Source organism: Drosophila bipectinata, chromosome 3L, assembly GCF_030179905.1.
Source record: "Drosophila bipectinata strain 14024-0381.07 chromosome 3L, DbipHiC1v2, whole genome shotgun sequence".
Classification (NCBI taxonomy): domain Eukaryota; kingdom Metazoa; phylum Arthropoda; class Insecta; order Diptera; family Drosophilidae; genus Drosophila; species Drosophila bipectinata.
In genome coordinates, this window is record NC_091738.1 from 928,634 (window position 1) to 955,210 (window position 26,577).

At 44.5% G+C, this 26,577-nt stretch overlaps 2 protein-coding genes across 15 annotated transcripts in view; both read left to right on the forward strand.

Annotated features, from left to right (window-relative positions):
• LOC108126269 (phosphatase and actin regulator 2) overlaps nucleotides 1–26,577 on the forward strand; it is a 75,842-nt gene that overhangs the window by 32,888 nt on the left and 16,377 nt on the right. For 10 of the 14 annotated variants that reach the window (XM_070280457.1, XM_070280456.1, XM_070280454.1 and 7 more), the window contains one exon: nucleotides 681–1,145. In XM_070280457.1, coding sequence (XP_070136558.1) covers nucleotides 681–1,145 — 465 coding nt within the window. Of the gene's footprint in view, nucleotides 1–680; nucleotides 1,146–8,209; nucleotides 8,918–21,035; nucleotides 22,365–24,797; nucleotides 25,175–26,577 lie in introns of those variants that run through there. The other 4 variants (XM_070280461.1, XM_070280462.1, XM_070280459.1 and 1 more) reach the window with 4 other exon arrangements.
• On the forward strand, nucleotides 11,982–13,357 carry ppk27 (pickpocket 27). Its single transcript, XM_017242773.2, has 3 exons — nucleotides 11,982–12,948; nucleotides 13,002–13,184; nucleotides 13,239–13,357. The coding sequence occupies exons 1-3, from the start codon at nucleotides 11,982–11,984 to the stop codon at nucleotides 13,355–13,357; spliced, it is 1,269 nt and encodes a 422-aa protein (XP_017098262.2).

Sequence of the window (26,577 nt, forward strand, 5' to 3'; positions counted from 1 at the left end):
AACGGAAATTGGCCATAATCCACGCACGACATGGCCCACCCACCTCTCCCCCTCCTCTGGTGTGGTTGGCACTCTAGTAGATTGTTTGTTGGCCGAAGAAGAGGCGTCTTCCTTCCGCCTCAGCTGCCTGCTGAGCTCTGACGGCTCGTCAATGGCCAGAAATGGCTAAGAACACGGGGAGAAAATAAAAAGAACCTGTCTTTTGGCTTAGTATACTGAGTATGGTTCTTCTCGCAGTGTAGCTGCCTAGGATTCATGAAGGAGGCGCCTTGTCAACCGAGTCTACGAGTGGCTGTCGTCGCCGAGTCGCGACTTTCTCGCTAAACGCCAATTAATCAGAAAGAGCTAATTGAGGCTCCCCCTAGGGGCAGCCGAGGGGGGGACAGGGGCTGTCCACAATCAGAACGTGAAATGCATTCAAATGAGATGGGGGGAATCACTGGGGAAAGAGGCAGGAAAGTGTAGGAATCCCGAACCTACCTCAAGGGCTAGTTCAGCCACTCACCGCCAGATGGCGCCTCTAAGAAAAGTTACTTTCGAGGGAAGATAGCTTTGTCTGTTAGAAAGGGCTGTAAAAGCTTAGGATAAAGCTTTTATGAATGAAAATGTTATTAGAGAAGACTCAGAATATATTATATATTTTTTTAATAAATATATATATTTTTAAACCCCCTTTCCAGGCGAGGAGTCGTATTACAACAGCAGCAATAGTGGTGCCACCGCCAATGGCTCCATTCTAAGCTCAGCCGTCCACAATAATTCCATTAGCCAAGCCAACAATTCCATAAACGCCACCACCTACGGCTCGGCCGGCAATCCGCTCATCTCCGCCAGCACCGCCCAGAACCAGAACCAGGGCCAGGGCCAGCAGCAGCAGCAGCAGGGACTGCCCAACTCGATCTCCGTGCAGCAGTTCAATGGCCAGAACCAGCAGAATTCCATGGCCAATGGCCAGTGCCTGGTGGGCGGCGGGGGCGGTGGCGACGGCGCCTCGGACACGTCCTCGCTGAGCGGTGGTGTGCCCCACTCGCAGTCGGCGCCCCAGCAGCTGGGCGTGGGCCAGCCCCCGCTCACCCCCCTGGCCCAGCACCATCAGGCCCTGGCCCAGCAGCTGCAGCAGCGATTTGCCATCAGCAACAATAACGGTGAGTTGGAATGAGGAGTTGTCCTTTAAGGACCTTTAAGGAGGAATTAGGAATTTTTAAGAAATATGTAGTTTCTATGGGAAAGCCTAAAAGTAGGCTATGAATATTTTTACAAAGCAGGCAAGCAGTTCAAATGCAAGCAGTGATGGTTTATAGTAATATTTGATATTTAATTCATATACATTAATTATTATAATTATTATTATTATTACATACATTCATTATTATTATGTTAAAACTACCCTCCTCTATATAGACCCTTTTATGCTCCCCAGCCCAGCTCTTAACCCTTTAAAGCACCCATCATCTTTAAGAGGAAAATACTTGCTCTTCTGTTTGTGTCATCTAGGAACCATAAATTAGACCCACTTGAAGCCCATTTAAGCTCAGTTAACACTCAGTAAGGCCCATTCACACACTTTTCGTTTTTTTTCGAATCATTCCCAGCACTCGAGGCAGTTTGCTTAAAAGTTTATCACTTTTTATCACAAAGTAACTAAACGAGAAGCTTCAACCAAGTACAGTGGAATGTCCAGATATGAAACCTAATAGGAATGTTGACTTAATAAAATAATATTTAAAATTAAAACTCTTCCACAATAATGCTTTCTAGTCATATTTTTCGGGTTATCTATAATGATCATTTAATTATATCGTGCGATAATTATATCTTCCCCAATCCTGATCCGACTCTCTAGCGGAGAACCTTAAACGATTTCTGGATCGATTCTCCACCATTCTGCATCAAAATCCTGAGACAAAATATTTTTTAGATTTTTTGTCCATTTTTCCTGATGGGACCCCTTGAAAATGGCGTTTTTCCCTATAGCCTCCACAGGGATAGCTATATCTTCCCCAATCCTGATCCGATTCTCAAGCGGAGTACCTTAAACGATTTCTAGATCGATTCTCCACCATTCTACATCAAAATCCTGAGACAAAATATTTTTTCAATTTTTTGTCCATTTTTCCTGATGGGACCCCTTGAAAATGGCGTTTTTCCCTATAGCCTCCACAGGGATAGCTATATCTTCCCCAATCCTGATCCGATACTCAAGCGGAGTACCTTAAACGATTTCTGGATCGATTCTCCGCCATTCTGCATCAAAATCCTGAGACAAAATATTTTTTAGATTTTTTGTCCATTTTTCCTGATGGGACCCCTTGAAAATGGCGTTTTCCCCTATAGGCTCCACAGGGATAGCTATATCTTTCCCAATTCTCATCCGATTCTCAAGCGGAGTACGTTAAACGATTTCTAGATCGATTCTCCACCATTCTGCATCAAAATCCTGAGACAAAATATTTTTTAGATTTTTTGTCCATTTTTCCTGACCCCTTGAAAATAGGGTGTTCCCCTGTAGGTTCAAGGTGTCACTAGGGCAGCTTTTTCTTTTAGAATTTTCGAAGAATCTAGATATTCTAGATGTTTTATATTATATTCTAGAATCTAGATATTTCTACTCTTATTATCTGAGGAGCTATATCCCCCAAAAGTAATGCCCAGCAAGCCCCACCAAAAGTGCTGCCCATTCGCGCGCTCTTTATTCAAAAAGCAGCATTTTTATAGGAACTCGTATCTGTAAGATTGCTATTCAGTTATTTGTTCTCTGAGAGCGTAAGAGAGAGAGCGGCGCTCCACCTCTCCCACTCGGAAACGCAAATACGAATCAGTGATGCCAATATTTTAACTAAATTGTTAAAAAATAATAATAAAAAAATAGTTTATTTCATATTAAAAGAATGTTAATTATACAAAATATATCTATTTATTTGTATAATTTTTTTTGAAAGATAGATTACAAGTTGGCATCACTGGCAGTTAGTGTCATTCGTGAGTCCATTCGTTTCCCCAAGTGCCCCAAGTTCGTTCCCCAAGAAAAGTTGGCTGGCTTGTCGTCGCGAATACGGGTACGGATACGGATGGAACGTGAGAGCTGTCCGGTCCGTTAACATTATCACGCGCTGAGGGCGACGCGTTTGTGGAAAATCAAGAAAAATAATTGAGGAAAATCGCTAGATTCCAAAAGGACATTCTGTGCGCGTCTGTGTGTGTGTGTGTGTGACTGTGACTGTGACTCGGAGTGCTTTATAAATAATACGTAATTTAGCTCGTTTTACTCATAACGAGCTACCATATATTATAATAGTGGTTATAGCCGCCTAGAAAAGTAATTGCAGCTAAATATTTGTATTGGCCAATCGTGCTAAATGCTTTGTGCTTTGTGTTTGCCCTTCGCTGGCTGGCAGTCACATGGGAAACGCCGGTTCTCCGGAAAGCTAATGCCGCCCCCCCAGACGGGGTAAACAATGCCACTGCCCCATACCGATGAGGAAGTAATCTGGTTCTGTTTCAATCATCAATCATTTGTGAATTGGAATGTTTTGGTGGCGAAACTGAATGGGATTGGAATTCCATTGCTGGGAAAGTGCATTGACGATTGTGTGACTTCAGGGGAACGAATACTGTTTCAGTGATAAGCCCCCCTATATGAGCAACCCGGCTGGGAAGTGTGTTCCTCGCAGAACTGCTGAGACTGTCTTTTATCTCAAAAGTGTTTAGTTTCGCATGGAATGTAGTCTAGTTGGCTCCCCAAATCAGCTGCCGTTATTTTTTCGCCCCAACACCGCTTGCGGTTGCAAAGTCATTTCGCTTTTTTTTCACTTTTCTGGTCAACCGCAAAGCCTTGTCAACGAAATTTAAATAAATGCAATTTAGATTGACCAGCCAGTCCAAAAACAACAAAAACAACAAGAGCAGGAATCTAGAGAGAAGAGAGCCGAGTAACGGGAGAGAGAGAGAGCACCACCCACAGACCATAAAACAAACAGCCACCCACCCACTGAAAAAAGGAAAAACTTAATAATAATAAAGAGGAAGGCACTCTCTGTTGTTGCAAGTTTGCCTCTTCGTTCCGTCGACTCGCAAAGCCCACAAAGGCCAAACAGAAATGTTTTCGTTTCCAAAAAAAGCAACAAAAATACGAAACGAAAAACACAGAAAGTAAATTTTTGTGTAAATGCAACATGCAGGAGCATTAGGGGTGCGTCGGGGGGCGGGGAAAGGCGGGTGGAAAAGTGTAAGAAGGCAAATTAAACACGGTTGAACTTCCCACCAGCGCCCCACTTCCCCCCAAAGGCCCTCAGACACACATTTTAATTTATGTATGCCGGTATAAAGGGTGCTCTTTTGTTTTTAATTAAAAAAATAAATTATTAAAAGGTGGAAAATGTTAATATTTTAATATATATTTTTAATTCTTTCGATTTTTATTCAAATCAAGTATACGCCGTGTTGTACTTCGCTTCAAAGTTAGTTATTAACGCAAGGATAGGGGTATTTCTCTTCAGAAGTACCTCCTCAGATATACTCTATAAATATCAAGTATACGCCTAGTAGAACTATCACTAGTGGTACTTATTTCGGTTTTTAAACAAAAACCCCCCTCAAAGCACCCATTTACAGTAATGAATATTAATGTTTTCAAATACAAGCATATAAAGCTACCGGGCTCTCATGTCCCTATATACAGGGTGCTCCCCCATCACCTGCCCTACCACCAACACCCTCCCCCCCCTCACGTACGCAGTTCCACGCCATAAATTGCGCTCGCATGCACGTCAGGAAGTCGTTGGCGCTGTCAAAAGGGGGGCCAGAGGCGTTGGGGAAATTGTACTAGAAGGATAGGCCAGGAGGGAGGGGGTGGGGGGTACCAGCAGACAGGACGCGGGGCAACGTGCAGCAAACTTTAATTTTCCGCCATTCCACTTTCGGTTGCCTGTTCGCTCACATTACGCATACGCAGCGTTGACGGCAACGGAATTGTTGCCTGCCTTTGGGCGCCGCTCTCTCTCTCTCTTGCTTTGCTCTCTCCAATGCTCTCTTTTTGCGGCAAAAACCGCTCTCTTGGTGTACCTGCTCTCTCTCTCAATTCATTGTCTTGCATTGTTTTTAAAATTCTTAACGGGATAAAAGTTGCCGTTTTTACAGTTAAATATAAATTGCCTATAAATATTATATAAGCTTGCATTTAAGAAATATTTCTGTTTAAAATAGGGGCTTTTTTGGTCCTTCAGATATTTTTATTTTTTCTAGCATCCTGTGGCGAGGTCGTCTACCTTTTTCCTCTTTTCTTTCCCATTGCATTCGTTGCTGTTTTTTGTTTGTAAGTGTGTGTGTAAGGAGTCTGTGTCTCTTTGTGTGTGCATTGATTTCAAAATCATTTGCCTAACAAATTGCCTTTCTTTCATTGCTTTTGTCCTGCCCATCCTGCCAAAGGACCTCCCCTCCCTATCGGATGATTCATCCCGAGCAGGACTTTTCCAGATAGTGCCATTAAATTAATAGCTATGGCTTTCCCGCTGAGGAAAACACTTGACAGCCACTGTTGGGATAGGTCGCGCACCTTGTAATGAGGGCTCCTTACAGTGAAGACTCGTTTGGAGTCCGCGGGGAGTCCTCTTCGCGATGGCTAGGTGTTGGCCCAGTGAGTTACGGCCATTAGTTGTGTTTTTATGGCCAAAAGGAAAGTTTCCCAAGCGGATATTTGCACAACGATAGGTGATATTGAACTTAAAGTCGACCTCAGCTGATAATTTATGATAATAATGATGTATTTATTATTCAATATTTACTTTCTCATATCGTTCTCAGTGCTCCTCAGGCCTCTTACCGCATTCTAATCTAATAAAGTTTCTATTCTGCTCTGGGCCTTCTATTCTCCTCCTCGGAGCGAAATCTCATTAAAGCAGCATAGCCAAAGATAAGCTCATATCTTGCCTATATATATAGTATATATAGTGTACACAGTACCTAATTGAGTCAGCCTGATAATGCAATTAGTGGAGGCCAGGGAGAGAGTGCGTGAAGATTTCTGTTGTTCCCCGAAGAAGGCACTCGGAATCTTAAGGCCATTTAGTGCTATTGTAACTCCCATTACTCATTCTTACGGAATGAGATAGCTTTTCTTGAAGATTATAGATACTTATTATAACAGAGCTATCTTCTTCTATAATATCTTCTAAAAATGGGATATATATTCCACCAACTGCTGTATTCCCTGTTTGATTTAATTCTTTTATAATTGCTAGAGTGAAACCACAACCCCAAAACGCTTTCATCAGCCACATCCCGCCTCTCCCGTTCTACCCGAATTTTCCAGCATTTTCCCGCTGCTATTTGCCTTAGTTTCCACCGGCTATTGACGCTGCCGCCCATCAGCTGAGGTCACCTGATGAATGAATTCATTTCAACTTGTTTACCAATCCCCTCGGTGGACACACACCAGACAACGTTTCTGGGCTTTATAATGAAAATTAATGTGCCGCCGCACTCCCCCCCCCTCAGGTCGCTATCTTGATCTCTAAATCGATTTTCATTCACATCCCCTACCTGCCAGCCAGTGTGGTGTTTTGTTTGCCACCTGCCCGGCTGTTGGCCAGGCTAAGCGAATTTAATTTGGCTAATTAAAATCCGAAAAACCTGGGGGTGTTCTGTTCTTCTGCTGGCAGAGTCAATAGCCAAATCGAGTGACCAAATAGAGACGTTGCCACTCCCTCGGCGGATTCGGTTGCATGTCCAGCGGCCGTAATTCCGACAATATGGATATCCGGTTCCTGTTCACGAGACAACACATGCAAATGAGTCAACAGGGCCCTCATCCATTTGCTTTCTTTCTCCCATGTTATTTCCTTTATTTTGGGTGTTGTTTTTCGATCTACTTTGGCTTCATCGGCTAATTTGTTGAACGAAATTTATATATCTATATATATATATATCGGGCATGAAGTAGCCTCGTCCCTGGAGCTCATTAATTAGGAAATTCTTTTCCCGATTTATTGTTTTTCGCAATCCCTCCAGTGTAAACATCCAGAGAACTACGAAGAGAAAAACAGAAATCTTTAATTTTTCATTTCGAACCATACTCTTATAGGGTATAGTTGGTTTTTAAATAAAAGATGTCAATATATTCCTAAGATCTACTTGAATCTACAAACCCAAATTCATTCAAAACGGTGGATTATTAAAAGAGTTATAGACCATTAGTACTTCCCTACTGGCTCAACCTAGTGGCCTTTCTCTAGAGAGAGCATTTAAAAGTCGTCTTCTTCCCATACACTTACACTCTCAGCTCACATTTCGGCCTCTTCGCTCCAGCCATCCAGTGATGGCAACAATTTCGAGATACATTTTTAAAGGCGCCATAAAAGTCGAATGATGACAATGTCAATGTCTCGCCCCCACCCCTCCTCGTTCTCACCTCTGGCAGCTGCTGGTGGCATGTGCTACTGACCTCCAGCTGGGCCATAAAATCCACACGAGAGCCAAACGGAGAGAGATGCTGGTGCAGAATGTGGGCGCCATCAATTATAATTCTCGCGCGCGCAAAAAATTCACTTTTATGGTGGCGTATACTTGATGTGGTCGTTGATTTCCCATGTTTGATCATTGGAGCCCCCCCTCTGGACCCCAGTCTGGCCCGGTCTGCTTAATTATGGACAATTGGCTGACGAGATATTTGTCTCACTGCAGCTTCCGGTATTTCGTTTCTCGGGCATTGTGTTCCACCTTCATTCATTCTGGGAAGAGCATCCCAATCCTCCTCCCGCCCCCTCTGGAATTAAATATAAATTGAAATTCTGCGGCTGGGTCGCTCGCCTTTTGTTGTGGGTGGGTGGGATTTTTGATCAATGCAGTCACAGTCTCATGTCTCAATTTTTTTGCAGTTCTTGCCCCACATACTATGATATATATATATACACTTTGTGGCGTCGGCCCGTGCCTGTCGCATTGGCTTTCGGATAATCTTTATCAATTTGGGCCACTGACAGTTTCGGTTTCTCGGCAACTGTTGTTTGTGGACAATGGGCAGCTTGTTTGGGCAAATATGGCCTCGGTTCAGACTATCTCTCAGATACTGGCTCCATGCTGATTAAATGGCTGAGATGACTCACTTTCTATTAATATTTTTCTCGAGTCAATGCCCATTGCAAGATCTTGCCATTCATCAGCTGGATATAGGCTCCTCCTCGCATGTAATTATTAAAATTTTAATTGGTGGCAGGGATTCTTCTTTGTGATATTATAAATTATATTTTAAACACGAACCGCACAATCAAGTTGAATAAATTGTAAAACGAGTGACTGGAGATACGGGTCGCAACGAGTGAAATCATCGAAACAAAGATAACTCCTCCAGTGGCAGCAATCAGGGGGGGCACCCAACCACCCAACCAACCAAACAACCAACCAAACAGCAAGTGATAATCAATAAAAAATCAAGAAAATCAAATAGTGAGGCCTTAATGGCTATAAACACAACTGAAGTATGTGATAAGGTCAAGTGTAAATCAAAGTTTGTCAACGGTGCGTATACGCAATACAATAAATACAAGTTTCATGAGGCTCATTGCATAAATCCAGCTAACTGAGAACCGTTAACCATTAACCGTTAACCGTTAGGAGTGATAAGGTCCGACGCTGAGGCCCCATAAAGCCAGATTGCTTGTTAAATAATACATATGGTGTGTGTGTGAGGTCGGAACTGAAATTCCCATAACTGCCATTTTCGACTCAGATCCCGATGTCGTTCGCACTTTCAAGACTCGAACGCGCTCCAAGGACCTCACAAATAACGGCAACTGGAACGTCAGAAACGGAAGGACAAACGGAAGGACAAGGAGTTAATTGAGAGACAAGCGAATCAGCTTGAGAGGCGACATCAAAGCCACGCTGATGATGGGCTACATCATGGGTTGTGCTTGTTTCAAAGGTGAGATTGAAAGACAAAAACTAGGACTCCGGGTCGAGGTATTAGGGTTGTGAATAAGGATATGCGAGAAAAGTTATACAGGCCTACAAAAATTAACCCTTTTTTCTATATTATTTTAAAGTTAGGATCATTATTTTATGATATCTTATAGAAAATATATACAAGTCTTCAATCAACAAGCTTTGTTAGCTTTGTCTTTAGAGAGAATGGGTAATCGTAAGATAATTTTTGTTTATATTGTTTTATATAGTATATTTTATATAGATATACATCTTATAAACCTATTTTGCTCTATATTATGATCTCTATAGTCCCTAAAGTATTCTCCCAGAAGAACCATCTATCCATCAAACTTCAATTAAAAATCCCACTCTATTCCATTATTATAAAAGGTGTAGGAATCTTAAAAAAAAAACAAACATCGTTAAAGCTGTAACTGTAAAGTTATAATAGACAGTTATGATAATACAACCATAAATGCTTTAATAAAATTATAGTATATCCTATAGACTCTATAGTATAGGGAATTCCATAGTCTATAAAGTATTCTCCCAAGAACTACAATAGATCGTAGAACCATTAATACACACCCAACAAACAACTTTTAAGGTTTAATACGTACAGAAATAGTTATTATTATAATACAGCCATAAATTCTTGAATTAAATTAAAGTACATATAGTACTAATAGGGTATCCACCCAGTCGATAGGGTAGTCCCCCCAGAACTGCCATCTGTCGAATATCAATCCCCCGCCCGTCTCCCACAGTTTCCTCCCGGCATTTCCTTCCGCTCATTAGGCGGCTCTCGAGGAAGAACTCAAAAAAGTAGAATTTTCAAAAGGAGAGAAGGAGAGAAGCAAGAAGAAGACCTGAAGAGAGGAGGAAGAGAAAGCACACCTTGAGGCGGCTTTTCTTTTCGGTTTCTTTTTTGGAGACCGCTTCGCCTTTGTTGTATTCCGCTGCACACGCATTTTCGCATTTTTCTGTGCAACGTCACCAACGACGTCACACTGCCTAGAACGGGAGATAGAGCCTGCGCTCTGGATCCTGCTCTCGCGCCACCTGGTTATATCCTGTTTCTTTTCGCTCTCTTCTTCTTAGAGAGAGGAGGACTCTCTCCAGTTAACAGAAAGTTAACATTTTTATGGCAACTGGTCTGCATTTTTGCATCGAAGCCTGCAAGTAATTGTGTGTTTTTCTTTTTTTTTTAGGTGTTTTTCAGGCTTTTCTTTTCTTCCTTTTCCGCCATGTCCTTTTTCTATGTGTGTGTGAGTGTGTGTGTGTAAATTACTCGATAGCCTTTTGAGTGCAGTGTGATTTCTAGTTCACTGTTTGTGGATTTTTCGGTTTTATCGGCGGTTGTAATGATTCGGTCCTTGAATCCAACTAGCTTATATGGCAGGAGTAGGAGAAGGAGTGGGAGTAGGGGTTCTAGGACACAGAGTTCTTGGTCTATATCGCGTATACGACATGGTGGCGTGATGGGTTTTGGAGATAAAGCTAATTTCCCAGAAGAGAGTAAGAATTCTTCTTTATTTTCAACACCTGGAATTCCTAAGAAGTAGAGGCCTTTTCAGAATGTCTTCGGGCACTTTGCAGTATCCTTCTGCCACGCCTCTGCCTTCCGTAAGCTCGTCTCTGCCTTGCATTCCGTAAGCCACAAAGTATGAGTAAGCACTTAACCCTTTCCCAGCCACCTCCCTCTCCGCCCCCCGCTCTATGCTTTCTACTTTCTCTGTCAGGATTCCTGGCACGCATTGCCAGTCTAACCTTTCACATTTATGCGTCGCACACGTCCCTCCCCCCCTCCTGCCCAGTCCCTCCAGTTAGTTTTATTCAATTTTTGCGCTATTTTTACTGATGCAATTTCCCAGCTGCAGCGGAAGCGAGGAAATCGAGACCACCAGTGGAGGGAGGGGCAGGAGGGAGGCTGGCTAAGTGCTTGGCCCATTAAAGTATGCAATCATTTTGCGGTTAGTTGCCCTTGTCTCGCATTCTGTCCTCATCCTTTCAGCTATCTCAGTTTCTTCGCCTTTACGGCTGCATAAATTCCCGCCCGTAGCCCCTGGCTAATCCATTCAAAGGTCGACAGTTTCTTGACAGGATTAGCGCTCTTCGAGGAGTTATGTGGCCAGTAAACCCTACTTTATATCTCATCTTTAAAACTGGTTTTAATTTTTAGTATTTTTCTGTGAAAAGCAGGGGCACTATGCACCTTTTATCTTTGACATTTGTGGCCTAAATGTGTGGGCCAAGTTCATTCATAAACAAATTAGTGGCTTTTCCCCCCACGGTCCTCCCCTTCTTCTATCGAAAACACATGACCCCCATTTCTTCTCTTCTCTCTGAAGAATCTCCAACCTCTCTAATCCAGAAAGACACCCGCAGAAGCTTCGTATAAATAAATAAATAAACAAGCGTTTAATTGAACCGGAAATTATTGTGTGTGGGCGGTGTGTGTGTGTGTCTGCTTCTTCTTCATGTCTGCTAGAGTGTGTGTGAGGGTGTGTGTGTCTTATTGGAATTTCTTTTTGGATTTCTTGCAGTTGTTTTTGTTTGTTTGCCTTGCGTTTTGGCCCTAAACTCGTGTTTGCCGAGCTGGTTTATCGGTGAGAAAGAGACAGCCTCTTGGGTAGTGAGAGAGATGGGTATACATGCAGAGGAGTGGGATTACAAGCTAGTTTCCCGCATGTTTCCCTGCTTGTAGATACTATTTTGTGTACGATGTGTGTCTGATGGTCGGTTGGGTAACAAGTGCCTGAGATTGGAGTTCTAATAGGATTATCTTGGCATTTATTTAATTATTTTTATAAGAAATTGAAGCTATTTTGACGAATCTCTAATAGAAATCTAGAAACCTCTATTGGATTCCCCATTAGGGTGGTTGGGTATCTGTTAGGTTGTGTATCTTGCGGCATGTTCGACTGGCCGTTAATGGCTGCTTGGGACACGCCCCTCAAACTTGTTGAACTGCCTCCTCTGCAATCTCCTCTAGGAGATCTGAGAACCAGACCTATAAAGAGTTCCCTAGGCTGCTAAATCAGTCTAGTTCTTTGGCAAGAATGTCCTTCGTGGCAGCTCTGAGACGCACAACTGTGGAGTACTTTCGGAAGACAAGCCTCAATGGCTTTGGGTTGCTGTACTTCCTCAGGAGGCGGAAGATCCAGCGACTCTTCTGGTTCTCGTTCATCGCCTTCGGCATCCTGTTCGCCAGCTATGCGGTGTTTGCCATGATCCTGGCCTTTCTCAACTACTCCACCGTCATAGATCTCTCCCAGGTGGAGGTGTTGGAGGAGCAGCTACCACTTCCGGAGCTAAGGATCTGCAGTGGCTATAGGTTCAGTCGCAGGAGCATGCACAGGTATGCGGAGGAACTAGGACATCTGAGTAACAAGTCACAGGACTATTGGCTGGAAAAGTTGCCTTACCTCTCTGGCTTTTATGATTCCTTGGCTGTGAAGTCGGAGGATATTGAAGAACTTAAAGGACCACTAGCCTCCACCAATATTACTGCCCTTTTGAAGAAACTATCGCCTTCCTGCAGGTCTCTAATCCTTCGCTGTGAGATGAACCATCTCTCCACAAGCTGCTCTGAGCTATTTGGCTTGGAACTGACCACCGAGGGAAACTGTTGTGTTTTGAAGAAGGAAAACCTGACCGGGGAACTGTCACTCTTCCTCGACTCTTCCCGGGAAGATGCATTCCCCCTGAAAGGGGAGACCGCTTTGGGCTTCACCTTTCACACTCCCAATTGGCTCGGAAGAGCTAGTGTTGGTCCAGGGGAAGTGGCCGTATTGGAGCTGGAAGTAACTCAGCTTCAAGGAAACTCCCAGCTAAAGGACTATTCCACCCGAAAACGAGGCTGTTACTTTCCCCAAGAGAGCTCACCCAGGGACAGGTGCCTAGATGAGTGCCGAATCAAAGCCCATTTAATTAACTGCCAGTGTGTGCCTTATCCTTTCGAGTTGAAGAATCCCCACCAGAAGCACTGTACACTGGGAGAAATATCCTGCCTGCAGTTGGTAGAGGGTGAGTGGGGGAATCCAACCCCAAAACTAGCTACTATAGTTAAGATTTTCCAGAAAACTGGTCCCCTTCGCAGTGCCCCGAGTGCCTGCCGTACTGCAACCAGATGTTCTATAGACTCCACAAGAGTGTCCTTGGGAACTTACATCCTTGGCGCACTAAAGTGTCTATATACTTCCGGAAGCCCCATAGAAGAGTCTACGAAACCATACAACTCTACCGCTGGTACCACATATTGTGTGAGTTTTCGTGGCAGAATCCCCGAGAATCTTACAGACTTTCTCCCCAAATAGCCAACATTGGCGGAGTCCTGGGCATCTGCATCGGCTGCTCCTTCATCAGCGGCTTCGAGCTGATCTACTTCGTGGTGTTCCGTCTCTGGTCCAACTACCTCCGGCAGGCGGAGAGCTAATTAGGGCACATATTACGCATACGCCGGGTGTGCTAATTTGTTGTGATTTATTTCAGAGACAGTGGGGCATTAATCTTTATGACTTGGACTGTATGCGAGGTGAAATAAATGAAAGGCAGTTTTTGAGTGGGTGGTGGGCTGGGGGGTGGTGCTTAGTTGGAGTGTGCCGATCATCAAGGTTAAGTGGTCTGCTGAGCCCCCTTTTCAGAGTCTCGTCCTGTTCGCAGTTGTCGCCTGGGGGCCACTTGATGACTACTGAACGGCGACAAAGGCAAAGAAAAATGTACATACACTTAAAAAAAATAAAGACAAATATTTAATAAAAATATAAAATAAAACAATCCTTTAAAAACACAATAATAAGTCTAATTTAATTATGTTAAGTTTGTTAAGTAGGGTATAATTATTTTTAATCTTTATCTAATTTCTCTCTCTGTACCCCCACCAAGTGTGAATACGTTTCTTAAGTGCACTTCAACGTGCGTTTCTTCTGCATTGATTTTTTCCAAAACCCCCCCCGTCAGCTTGTCAACTTTTGAATAATAAAATGTCCTTCTTTCTTTCATTGCAGGTGAGTTTTCCCAAGAAAATCGTATCCTATCTCCTGCATGGGGTAAGTTTAAGTTTAGTTTTTAAAGTTTCAACTGAGATTTTGGGAGGTACATCCTGTGTCTCAACAGACGCTGTTAGGAGTCTGTAAGAAAGCTCTTGAAAGCTCTCGAAAAGTGCAGAAACCAGCTACAATGTAAGCAAGCACCAAGAAAGCTTTCAAAAGCTCTAGCTTAGAGGCTTAAACGGTAATAAATGAGGTATTGTTTTAATGGCCATGTAAATCATGTTCAGACATGTTCAATCATGTTAAATCAATTGAATTTAAGATGAATATGCCTTTAAAATTTATTAAAAAGAGAAAATCCCAAAAAGTGCCACCTAAGCAAGAGAAAAATGGGAAAATCTGGTAATAGCCGCCCAGGGCCACGCCCAGGAGCAAGGCGCAAGGCGAACGTCTCCATTAATTTCGAAACCGCCAACTTATCAGGCACCGTCATGGTCCTAAGTGATTTTCCCCCGGCTCCCCCTTGATTTACCGCTCGAGAGGGAAAAGGATATCTGCTCCGCATTACACACATAGAGCAGCTGAACCGAACCGAACTGGTGGCAAGGACACGCGATACTATGCGTCCTTCACCAAAGCCCCCAAAAAAGGAAGCTGGCTGGGAAAAAAAATTTATACATAAATATCTTTGAGCTTCAGGACCTTCGGCATTCCTTTTAAAGTATTCGTGTGCGGCGGTGGCGGTGGCAGTGGCAGTGGCGGCAGCTTGACATTATTATTTTTTATTTCTTTTTATAAATTTCACCTTTTTTTTGTGTTTTGGAGGCTGATGAGTGGCCGCTGATCAAAGGGATTCCCGGCCAGGAGGACGGAGCCAGGAGCCAGCCAGGATGCCTCTCCTGGCAACGGTTTCCGGGGATAATGCAATTGGCTTTCTAATATGTGTCCTTAAAGGGGCCCGAGTAGTTCGATTTTGGAGGAAACTTTAATTGCTGGAGGGGGGAAGGACTCGGATTTCAATCCTGAAGTGCCTCCAACCTGGAAATCCTGGAAAGTTGCGACCAAACTTTAGTTGCAAAACTTGGAATTGAATTTTCCTTTAAATTAAACACTTTGTGGAGCTTTTAAACTCGTGTCTTCAATTGCGTCCCTATTTTCCTGCCCCCCAAGGACATGAGGCATACCTTTATGGTGCTATACCCTCCACCCAGCCAGCTCCCTGCATCGATGTCGGCTGTCTCATTTGCATAATTCTAATATGGAACATTTTTTGGCCAAGTCCACAACATGTCCACCCACACAGCTCGCATGGTCCTGCTCCTGGTCCTCGTCCTCGTCCTGGGGATTTGCATAAATAACGGTAGTTGGTAGGTAGTCCTTGTCCATTGCCTGTCAACGTAAATTACGGCCATTTGATTTCGGCAATTACAACGCATTTTTGTGCAACAATTTCAGGTCCTGGGGCTCCTGCCCTTCTGCCTCCTCCTTGATTTATGGGCCCTCTTTCGGATGTCCTTTTTCGGGGGCAATTTCAATTTAAGCTGCCCATTCAGCTTCGACATGTCGTGGAGCAAGTTAATTATGAGCTTATCCTTGGACTTGTCTGCAGTCGACTATTTATTGTCGCTGTCCTGTCTGCAGGACTTCCTTTGTCCGCCGGCATTGTTCTCTCGGCCACTTGGCTGCCGTCCCAAAAACCTGTAGACAGCCTGGGCCGTGGAAAGGACCTTCTATTCTTCGGGAACTATTTGCATTCTTGGAAGGGGGTGGGCTGGGGTGGTGGGTGGGTAGAGTACCAAAATGATTATCATTTGTTTTCGTTAAGTTGGCCAAAACCACACTGTCCCGAGCCAACAAGTTGTGGCAGCTCATAAAAATGAATTACGTGCCGGGGTCCTGTCCCCAGGACTCCCTATCTCCCCAGGATAAGGAAGTGGATCTTGGAAATACCTTGATGTGGGATAAGCTCCAGTGGCTTAGAGCCTTAGGAAGAAAGGATGCAAATTAAATTGGGGTTGAGTGAAATTTATGCATGTCCTTTGCAGAGAGGCTCTTCTTCTTCTTCTATTTATGGTAATTTCCGTTCTTTGAGGTTCTAGTCCTTGAAGTCTTCTATTCCAGACTCTTCCAACTGCTTTCTCCAATTACAAAAAATAATTTGTATTGATTTTCTTCAAGAGGCTCCTCCTTTTTTCAAAGATTTTGTTTATTTTCTTTCGCATCCCCCCTCCCCCCTTACCCTTGACCGTTGTGTAAGTCCTTCGAGTCAGAGTCTTATGCAAATGTTCTCTGGGACAGGGACCCTCAATCGAACAAATCCCGGGCCCTGTCCTGTCCGTTCAATCAGAGCTGACACTGCCTGGCGGGAACATCCGCATCCGTATCCCACATCCGCATCATCCCTGTCATTGTCATTTGAGGGGGGGAGTGCGTGGGTGGATTGGGCTTTAAAGCGATTTATTTATGCAACGGCATGTGCTCCACTGAGCTTAACCGAATTTCGAATGCAAATTTGCACGTGCCGTCGGTCTTAGGCCCGAGATACGTACGTACATAGCTTGCATTTAATTATTAAAATTTAATTTGGCCACTTTCCCAGCCATCCTGCCAGAAACTACTCCAGAATGGAGGACACAAGCCTGCTGACTCAGATCCTTTGTCTTGCGAGCAAACAACCTGTTTGCATACGAGGGAAAGTTTAAAAAAAAAAGGGGGGGACTGCCATTAGAGTTATGACCCAAAATAGTTTCTCTTTGTTTTGATTTTCTTTTCTTTTCTTTTATTTCGCTCTTTATATTCGGCTGATAAATTTTTGATAACTTGCGTCACTGGCATCTTTGATGCCCGAAAGGGAAAGTGCCAAAGCAAGAGAGCCTCTCGCATAAAGAGAGTGTTACTAAGAGAGGGAAAGCTCTGGCCAGCACGTGCCGTTAGGCGGCAAAGCGAATTCAAGTTCAAGTCGCACAACATTGAAAGCCAAGTTCAGGCTCCAAGGCTCCCCATCTCACTCGGGCCTGCTCCGTCCGGCTGCGGCCCTCTTGCTCGCACCTTTGCACGTGTTCCTCTCGCTCTCTCTCTCTCTCTCTCTGTCGGTGGCAGGACTATGTATTCTCGTGATTATGTAAGCTATTTATCCTTCTGCTATTTTGAATTTATTTCCCTTCTTTTTTGTGGCATCCTCCTCCTAATTTCTGTTTGTGGCCGCAAATTTTCAATCTTTGTTGTCCTTCGCTCCTTGTTTGGTATTTATTTTTCATTTGCTGAGGAATGTCCTCCGACAGGCATCCTTTTTGTAGTTCTCCCGCCTGGCATGTCTCGCATATCCTGGCATCCATAAACTTGTGTTTCCAGCATTTGTTGCGCATCCCAGTCCCAGCTGGACTCGGATCCCGCCTCAGGGGACGTACTCCTGGCCTTGATTAGCTCTCGGATTGTTGTCCTTAAATGGTGTCCCTGGAGACTGCGAGTATTCCAGTTCGAATCACTGTCCTCTGGTGTTTAACCTTGTGGGCTCCACTTCCTTTTCGAAGGGGGGGATGCGTCAGTCACAATTGTTGGCTTTTCCCGGTGACTGACAATGATGGAGCCTGGCATTGGTGGCAAGGACACCTCCAAGGGCGTGCCAGGACAGTCGAGTTATGACTAAGAAGGGAGAGTCCTTACAGATAGGTTGTGACAGGACTAGACTCTGTATCTGTTCAGAGAGAGTCCTTACCTACCGCACTAATGACCTGGACACTAGCTCCTGTCTGCCACATGCCACATGCAACTTGGCATTAATTTCCCAAAGACAGGACCCACCACCCATCGTCCTTTGCTCATTTGGGGGCCTTTGTTTCTGGGACCCACTTAATTACAATAATTCATCAACTTGTTTTCGCTCCTCGGAGGACGGCAGGACTCCCCTCTCTGATTGAGTTTGTGGCTCGCTTTTGTTTGCCTCTTTGTGGCAACTTAATATCGAAATGCGTTATTCGGTTTGCAGGACTCTGTGCAACAGATAGCCCTGCCACCAGGGCCATCATGACCATGACCATGGCCATCTCAGTGGCAACGGCACCGTCATCCGCCGCATTGACGCACAACACAGCCCTTCGTCGAGTCCTTTTGATTTTCCTGCATTTTCCACGCAATCCCCTCCCAGGACATCGGACTGTGGGCGTGCATTAATGTGGCAGCAGTGGGCGAGGGGGAGTGGTCGGGACAACAGGCTCTGAGCCGGGCCAACAAACAGGCATAAACAAAACACACACACTGTTATACTACAAAGTGTGGCCAATGAGAGGGAGAAAGGGGCCCTCTCTTGGGGAGAGCTTTTTCTAACGGAAGAGAAGTGAGGGAGAGCCAAGAGAGAGCTTTATTTCGCTGGCAGTGATGCTGAAATTTAGTTTAAAATCTGTGTTTTAATTTATAAATATTTAAAAAACATGAAACTATAAATAAAATAAATGTGTATAAATATATAAATATTATAAAATATTTTAGAATATATAAGGTAGCTAGAAGAATTTCTCTAAGAATATTAATAAGTTGGTTTTTAAGAGTTGGGAACTCTAAACCTTGTAAAGGTCCTAACTTATCTTAGTATAATAATAGTTATTATCCTTATAGTCTTCTTAAAACCTATCTTATTATATAGTATCTTATTCTTGATGGCCCTACTAGTTCTTTTGCCTTTTTAATAAACCCCCCCAAACTGTCAGAGTCAGTTTACCTCCGAAACTCAAATAGAAGACATCCTTCTCATTATGCCAGGACCTTCTAGGCAGGAGGATTCATGACGAAAGTTTGTCGCAGGACCTGAATAATGCAGCGCCAAAAGGATTGCAAGGTGGCATTAATAATCACTTTATGGCGCCATTGTCCCGCACGATAATGTGGCTAATTGACAGTGGGACAAGAGCACAGTTCTGGCCAAGAGAGAGAGCCGAAGCGGAAAAAGCTCTCTCCCAGCTTGCTTATCAGTGGGTGTGATGCTGGCGTGGTGGCTCGCTGCTGCTGCTCTGCTGGCTGCGTCGCCTTGTGTGGTTTTGGCCGCGCTGCTCGGTCGCTCGGCACTGTCGCTTTCTGGCTGCCTGGCTGCCCGCGATGCCATGAAAAGCGTTTGGACGGCTTCCGCTTGGCATCAGTTTGTTGGCAATTCCCGAGCCCGTCGGCCGCAGCGACCAGAACCCCAAAAACAAAACAAATAAAAAGATATATATTTTAAATAAAATATTAAAATTAATTATTATTAAAGAAAAAACTTGAAAGTGCCAACCCACTTTGTGATGTGATACGCAGCGGAAAAGTCTCGTTTTCCATTGAGTTTTCCCCATTTTCCGTTTTTTATTTGGGTAATTTTTTATGTTCTGCATTCTGCCATTTTTTATGGCCTGTTAAGTGTGTTTATCTCATTTGTGTGTGTCGGGTCGGGAGTGAGTGGCGCGAAGTTAATTTAAATTTAAAATTTTTATGCTTTTCGGCCACTTATGCGCTCAGTTTTTATGATTTTTCGTTCGGTGTTCGCCAGAAAATAAAACACAAATAAATAAATAAATTCTTGGCCGTGAATTGAATTTTGGGACTCACTCTCTCTTGGCCAAGAACGAGAGAACACAAGTGGCATCATTAATTCCAAAAACAAAAAGTGCAGTGACATTTTGGCCAAAAAAACCCCGTTGTTAACTCTTGTTATTGTTGGCTTAAATGTTAAAAATTAAATCAAATTATATGCATTTTGGAATTTTACGAATTTATTCAAAAACCAAAATACAAAAGCAACGAAATACTTGATTCTGTGAGCCACAAGCTTAGATATTATGTGGAGCTGATTCTCTATTAATATTTAAACACGCTCAGTAATTCCCTTTGGGCCTCTAATTCCAGGCCAATTAAGTAATTGAAATAGTTATCGAACTAATGGGATAAGTTTCTGCCGTTTCTTCAATTAATTTGAATCTCTGTGTCGCATTCGGGCCTGGCCAGAACCCGAAACTTGCGCAAATATTTGAGAATCAGCTCCACACTCGCCCTCCCATGCAGCCACGCCCATTGACATTGCTATTCAATTATAAGTTTAATTTGCAAACTATGAACTAAATTGCCGAGATGCCCAAATAAACAGGACAAAAGTTTGGCAATTAGAGGAGAAGGATAATGGAAGTTCGAGTGGAAACTGTATCCTGGCCTTGAAATTGGGAGACTTTTTAGTTGGGGCTTTATTCCCTTCTTTCTTGAAAAAAGCACGCACCTGAGTCCTGTATCCTGTATCCTGTAGGATACATAAATAATAATACCAGCTGGGCCAGCGAGCCAAATGGCCATCGATATGGCTGCGAAGGCGAAAGAGGCAGCTGCCATTTTCCAAAGTATCCATCCCCAAGCTAAGCAGGCTTATTTGCCAGGACCTCTGCCTCAGCTTACGTGACTTTTATGCCATGCGAGTCCTGCAGGGTCTAGTCCTTCCAGTCCTGCCACCATAATTCTTTCACTTTCCCAACCCGGACTGGGTGCAAGTGAAATTAATGAAGCAGTTCATCCGACACTGAATTGATTGGCTTATTACGCCGGCAACCAGATAGTCCTGGTGTCCTTGGGAGAGGACCCTGGCAAAAACAATAACAAGCAATAGCGATTTCTTGTCGAGGATAAGTGCTCGGCTGACAGGACATTTCTCGGGATGGCACGCCTCATTTGTCGCACTCCGAAGACCATTTCTTGGCATCCAGAATCCGGATTGGGAAAGCATATGGAGGGCTTCTCATAATTGAATTCCCATCAAACCGCAAATAACATCAAAATTACATTATTCGCACTCCCCCCCTCGCACTCCCTCCCTGCCAGGGAGTCCTAATTGCGAAGCACTTCCGATATTTCAGTCACGTTCGAGTGGCATCAATGCCTCAATACTCGGCATCAGTGGCAACTTTTGGGTCCACCCAGCTTGACTCCATCAAGTCATTAATTTTTGGTTTCCTCGATTTCTTTCCTTTCCTTTTTTTTGGGAAGAATCTGCATAACACCACAAGGATGGCTGGATGTCATTTGTTTGATTAGCAATTTCAATGGGCGTGACCGAAGGACTCCCTCTACAGAGAGGGTCCTTCCTCTAGACTTTGAATAATTTCGATGACTTTTCAGAGAAGGAAAACCATCAGAGTTACTACAGAAATATTGTGTTTCCTGAATAAGAACTACGATCTACAATTAAACGGTTAACAGAAGAAGTTATACAAACTATATAGCTATATAACCTTAAGAGATATATATCCACTGAAGAAGAAAAGACACGCGTTAAAGAGGCTTTCAGACCTACATTTAAATATTTACGATGTACAACCGCAACAGAGTCAACTAGCAACGCAAATATTTGTTAAAATTACAAAAAGCCAAGGCCAACACTCGATAACAATACGAAACCTACAAATCAAAGCAAACAAAGTTACAAACGCCGCAATTGAAAGCTTCCATTTTGAACAGAATATCTGTAACAATATTTAACTATAATCCCCACAAAGCATATATATAGCATATATAAAGTTACTATTTTCTATAAAGTTTATATCGGAATAACCCCACAAGAGGCTAATATTTACAAGCGAGGTTTGAGATTCAAAAAATAACCAAAGCCAGCCAGTTGGAGGACATTTGGACAAGACACGCCCACTCTGGCCAGACAAATGCTGCAATACCAGCCGCCACAGCAGCAGCAACAGCATCAACAGCAGCAGCAGCAACTGCAACTGCAACAGCAGCATCAGCAACTCCTGCAACAACAGCTGCCACAGCAGCGGAAACAGACCTACAAGGAGTATCTGCAGCAGCACCAGCAGCAGAAGCAGCAGCAGAACAAGCAGCCCGTACGCATCTTCCGGGTGCACTACATCCGGCTTAACTCCAAGGACGGTGTCCCGTCCATCAACCAGCCATCGGGCCCCAGCGGATCCCAGAATGGCGCCAAAATGAAGACCATAGCCCCCAACATCCGCCGCCGGCGGAGGTGCGACAAGCACCACTTGGAACTCTACTGCAACGAGGCCACCTCGCACTCGCCCTCCCCCTCGAATGGGCCAGGAACGAGTGGTAACCAACTGAAGCCCGGCGGCCTGAGGCTGCGGGAGTGCATCACGGCACCCAGCACGGCCGCCAGCTCCCCGGTGGACGAGCAGATGTGCATCCCGGCGCCGCCCATCACCCCGCCCCCGGCCTTCCTCACGGAGGGCTACAAGCGGTCCAGCACCTCGGTCTCCACCTCGGCCCTGCCCAGCGCCACCAACCAGGAGACCCAGACCCCGAAACAGAACCACAACCACAACCAGACCCTGATGCGCCAGCAGAAGCCATTCCCAGTTGTGGCCAACAAGCCCCTGGGCAGCAGCCAGCCGGCGAAGCCCCGGACGACGGCCACCATAGCGGTCACCCTGAACAGCGGCTCCAGCAAGCCACGTGCCACGGTCAAGAGGAGTTTAGGTGAGCTACCATCCTATGGTCAGAAATTGAAGGTCAAGACTAGGGACTTTCGAGAGCAAATAGGATTAGACTCTCAATGGATAATATTTTATTTAAAATAGTTACTAACTAAGTACCAACTAAGCTTGTTTAGCTCTTAAGATCCTCGGGATTGTTGACTAATTTTCCACATCCTTTTCCTTTCGACCTTCGTGGCCTAAACGTCTGCCAGGAATATTGGCTCGGACATTGCAGCGTTTTATGGCGGCGGTAATAAAGTGTGTTATATACCCAGTATGAGTGTGTGCGTGTGGGGAGGTGGGCGTGTGCTGGAGAGTGATGGGCGTGGTCAGCCATAAAGACGAGCCACCAAATTGCAGCTGCGTCGGGTCGGTTTCTGGCTTGGATTCCTCTGGAATGGAAGTGGGTGGCGACTGGGAGGTGGGGCGATTAGCTTAAGCCTGCAACTTTATTGAAAAGTTTTATGGCGGGGGCGGAGGTGGGGGCTCTTGTGTCAACATTGATGGACGGACAGGGGACTTAAAGTGTCGATCCTCGGGAGTGGCATTCGATAGTTTATGGAGCGGGTATAAGAGGGCTTTTAAAAAGAGGTACAATGTTTAAAAAACGGCCAATTCTCAGGGCTTGAAAGGCAGTTATTGGCTCTGATTATGGTATTTGTGGGGGTACTTCTTTCCTCTGAAGGAGGATGAGGGGGAGGCACATCCTAGCACATCCTGCGCCGAGCAGAAAATGTCAATAAAAATATGTTTCAATGCAAGTCCCACCACCTACGCTCTCCTGCCACTGATTGCAATCGCTTCCAGCCAGGAATTGCATATTGAGTTGGCCAAGATGTCCTGGAGAAAGTGAGAAGTGAGGAGAAAGTGGGAGAAAGCGAGAAATATGCTGGGAAGGTGCCAGGCTCCCTGGGGGCGAGTCCCTTTCAGAAATTGTCGCTGCGAATCTGATCGATTTGTGTGCACTATTTGCTCTTCATGAAAATTGTATTCCACTTGCAACACTGAGAGAAAATAATAGCTCAAAGTTAGGCCAAATAATAAATCTAATTGTGGGAGAGAGGCATTGCATAAGGCCATTTGGAAATTGTGCTCCTCGAGGCCTGGCCAACACACACGTGTGTGGGGCAATTACCAGACTCTGACATGAGTTTGCCAAAAGTTGCAAGCTCTTGCCTCCTGCCACAATCTAATTCTGCAGCAAGGCTTTCATAATGGATGGAATGGAAAATGGGAGACTCTCCGCCAGAGGGCAGTCGGGCTGGCAACCTGCATGCCAAGACCGAGTTATGAAACATTCAATCAAAATAAATAATTTTCGAGCCATAAATCCGAGTGCAGAGGAGCCAAGGCTGCCAGTCAGTGCCTCGCTCCCATTCAGTCAGTCATTCAAAGGAGCTCTGGTCTGGTCCAGAGGCGGAGGACTCGAAGGAGGACTCGGAGGAGGTCCTTTATTGGTAAAGTGTTTCCGTTTTGCATTCCCCTAATGGACAAACTATCTGTATCTGTGTCAGAGTTGCATGGCAGGAACTTTTCCAATTTTCCAGCAAATAAGAAGAGATTGGAGAAGGTGTTTCTACAAAGGAAAGGTCAGAACTCTTGTATCGACCCTCGAAACATTTAGTTTAATGAATTTTCACACCATTGCCGCAGAAAGCGGAAAAAGTTTAGAGGCAAGAGTGGCCTGGTCGAAATTAATTGGCAATTAATTCAAAGTTGGCAACTTTGTTGAACTTGCAGCGCGGACCAAGTGCAGCATTGTGGCCCAAAGGGGCAGCTAACCGAAGACATGTAAGCCCAGCCAGTCAAGGCCCCCAGCCAGTTGCTAATGTGGCCTATAAGTTTAAGCCAAAGTGGGGGAAAACTTTCGCATTATCCCGCGAGTTAATAATTAAATGCATTATGCGAGAGCTGCTTCTCATTCGTACTTGTATTTATAATCAAGGATTCGAGCCTTGGTGCGTTATAATCCGCCAGCATTAACGCTCCAGCTCCAACTCCAAGAGCGCCGCGTCATCATCAGGACGCAGAGCTGAGAGCCCTGGGTGGAAAATGCGGGAAAGTGTGGCAAGTGGGCGGAAGCTTTTAATTGAATGCGTGACTTGTTGAAACTTTTTGTGATTTGCCAGAGACAGAGGGGCTAGGGGGGTGTTGACTGGTAAGCTGCTGGGTTGACAGTTTCTGGCCCGAATCGGCTTCCCAACTGGCTTCCAAAAGTCGATTAAATGAAGCATCAAGTGTGCTTTGTGGCCAGACTTTGGCGAGAAGCTTTTAATGAAAATACCCCACCACTGTGTGTGTATGGCGATGATTAAATAAATTGCCTCGATTAGCACTTAATTGCATAATTATAATAATCCTTTAGCTTGGTAATTGTGAGTCCTTATTTAATGAAACTCTACTAACTAGCTTATCCCTTTATCTCTCGTTGCAGGTGAGTTTTCAAGAGGCCCTGCTGGTAAACAATGCTTGTTGGTAAACTATAATCCCCCCTCCACCCCCCGTAATCAATCAAAATGTGCCCCAAACTTGGCAACGCAATCAATTATCTGTCAGGACCCTGTAAGGACAACTATCGAAGGAGCCTTCCTAACGAGAAAATGAAAAAGTGTTTCTAGCTTGAGACTGGGATAAGCTGGGAAATGCACAAAATGTCAGGCGAAAGTAATCCAATATACAGTTTCTGGTGGGGGGAAGGGGGTTCTTCCCCCCCCCCCCCCTTTTGGCCAAATGCGAAATAAGCTTATTTATGATTTTCCACAATTGTGGAAGTAGCAGCCATTTCATGTGGAATATCTGCTCCAAACACTGCAACTATTTGTTCAACAATTTCAATGAAATTACTCTGCCAGGAGAGCACTCACACACAGATACACACACACACAGACAAGAATGGCAGCCAACGAGAAATATTGCATACTTATTGGGGCCAGTATTCAAATTGCAGTTTTTTTGAGAAATTTCAGAGAAAAAGGGGAAGGGTTTGGTGAATATTTTTAAGTATTAGGATAAACTATAAAAACACAAATAATATTTTACAAAAAAGGAATTTTTTTTTATTTGCTTTTTTTTAATTTTTAATCAATTTTTAAACTGCATCCATTTTTTAGGCCCTTTTTTTTGTTTCTGGCAGCCATTTACATAACAATTCGTGCATAGCTGGCTTCGGGCCAGAAATGGCCAACAAATGCCATTTGCTGCATGCCGCAAACTGTGTAATTAAAAATCATTTTAGAGGGCAGTGCAGCGGGGGCAGAAGAGGGGGCGGGCAGGTCGCACGCACTTTCCGATGCGGCACGTGGGCCCAGCCAGGCGTGTGTCTGTTTATCAGTTTCTGCCGCGTCCTTGCACACACCACAAAGCAGAAAAAAAAAGAATATAACGGGAAAAAAAGAAACGGAGAAACGGAAGGAGAAATGGCCCAGAGATATGGACAGAAAGTGCAAGGGAATCCGAGCGGAAGGAAGGGAGGGAGACGGCACCAACATCCGGCGCGTGCAGCAAGTGGCAAGTGCAAGGTCAACTCTGTTGAAGGACGCCCGCCTGCCAGTAGCATCGCCCGGCCACGCCCCCTTTGCCTCGTCGACTCCGACACGCCCCCCACAAAGCGCAATTGTCGCGCTCCGGTTTCGTGGATTGCCGTATTTGCCTTTTGTTTGTATTGTTGTTTGCTTTACATGTGTGTGTGTATGTGTGGGTGTGGGTGAGTGTGTGGTGTGTGTGTGAAAGGACCTGTTTGGTTTGGTGGCTGTGGCTGGCAGGAGTGTTTGCCATTCTCTTGGCTGTGACGTTTCATTTCGTTTAACGTTTTGTGGTTTTTTTTGAAGGGAACTCTTCGTCCTTAATTGCAGGCCAATTCAAGGACCTTTTCTTGGAAATATGGTATGAAAATCAAGCATATTAAAGAGCGAAGTCTGCAACAAGTGCCCTGTCATGTTCCACTAATTCTGTGCCCATTTATCAAAACCCACAGCCCTCCTCGAGAGCCCATAACTCACATTTTTTTAGGCTGCCACTCCGCTTCGGTGAATAATTCAACGCTAATCTTTAAATTAAAATCAACTCTCGGCAATAACGAGCAGACGAACACAGTGTTTGCAGTTGCCAGGCCAGAACCCAAAAGCCGAAATAAAATAAAAGTCTGCCATTATCGGTGTGGATCCTTTATTTTGCGGCCTGGCCCGGTTGGACATGCCAGGGAGAATATTATTTAC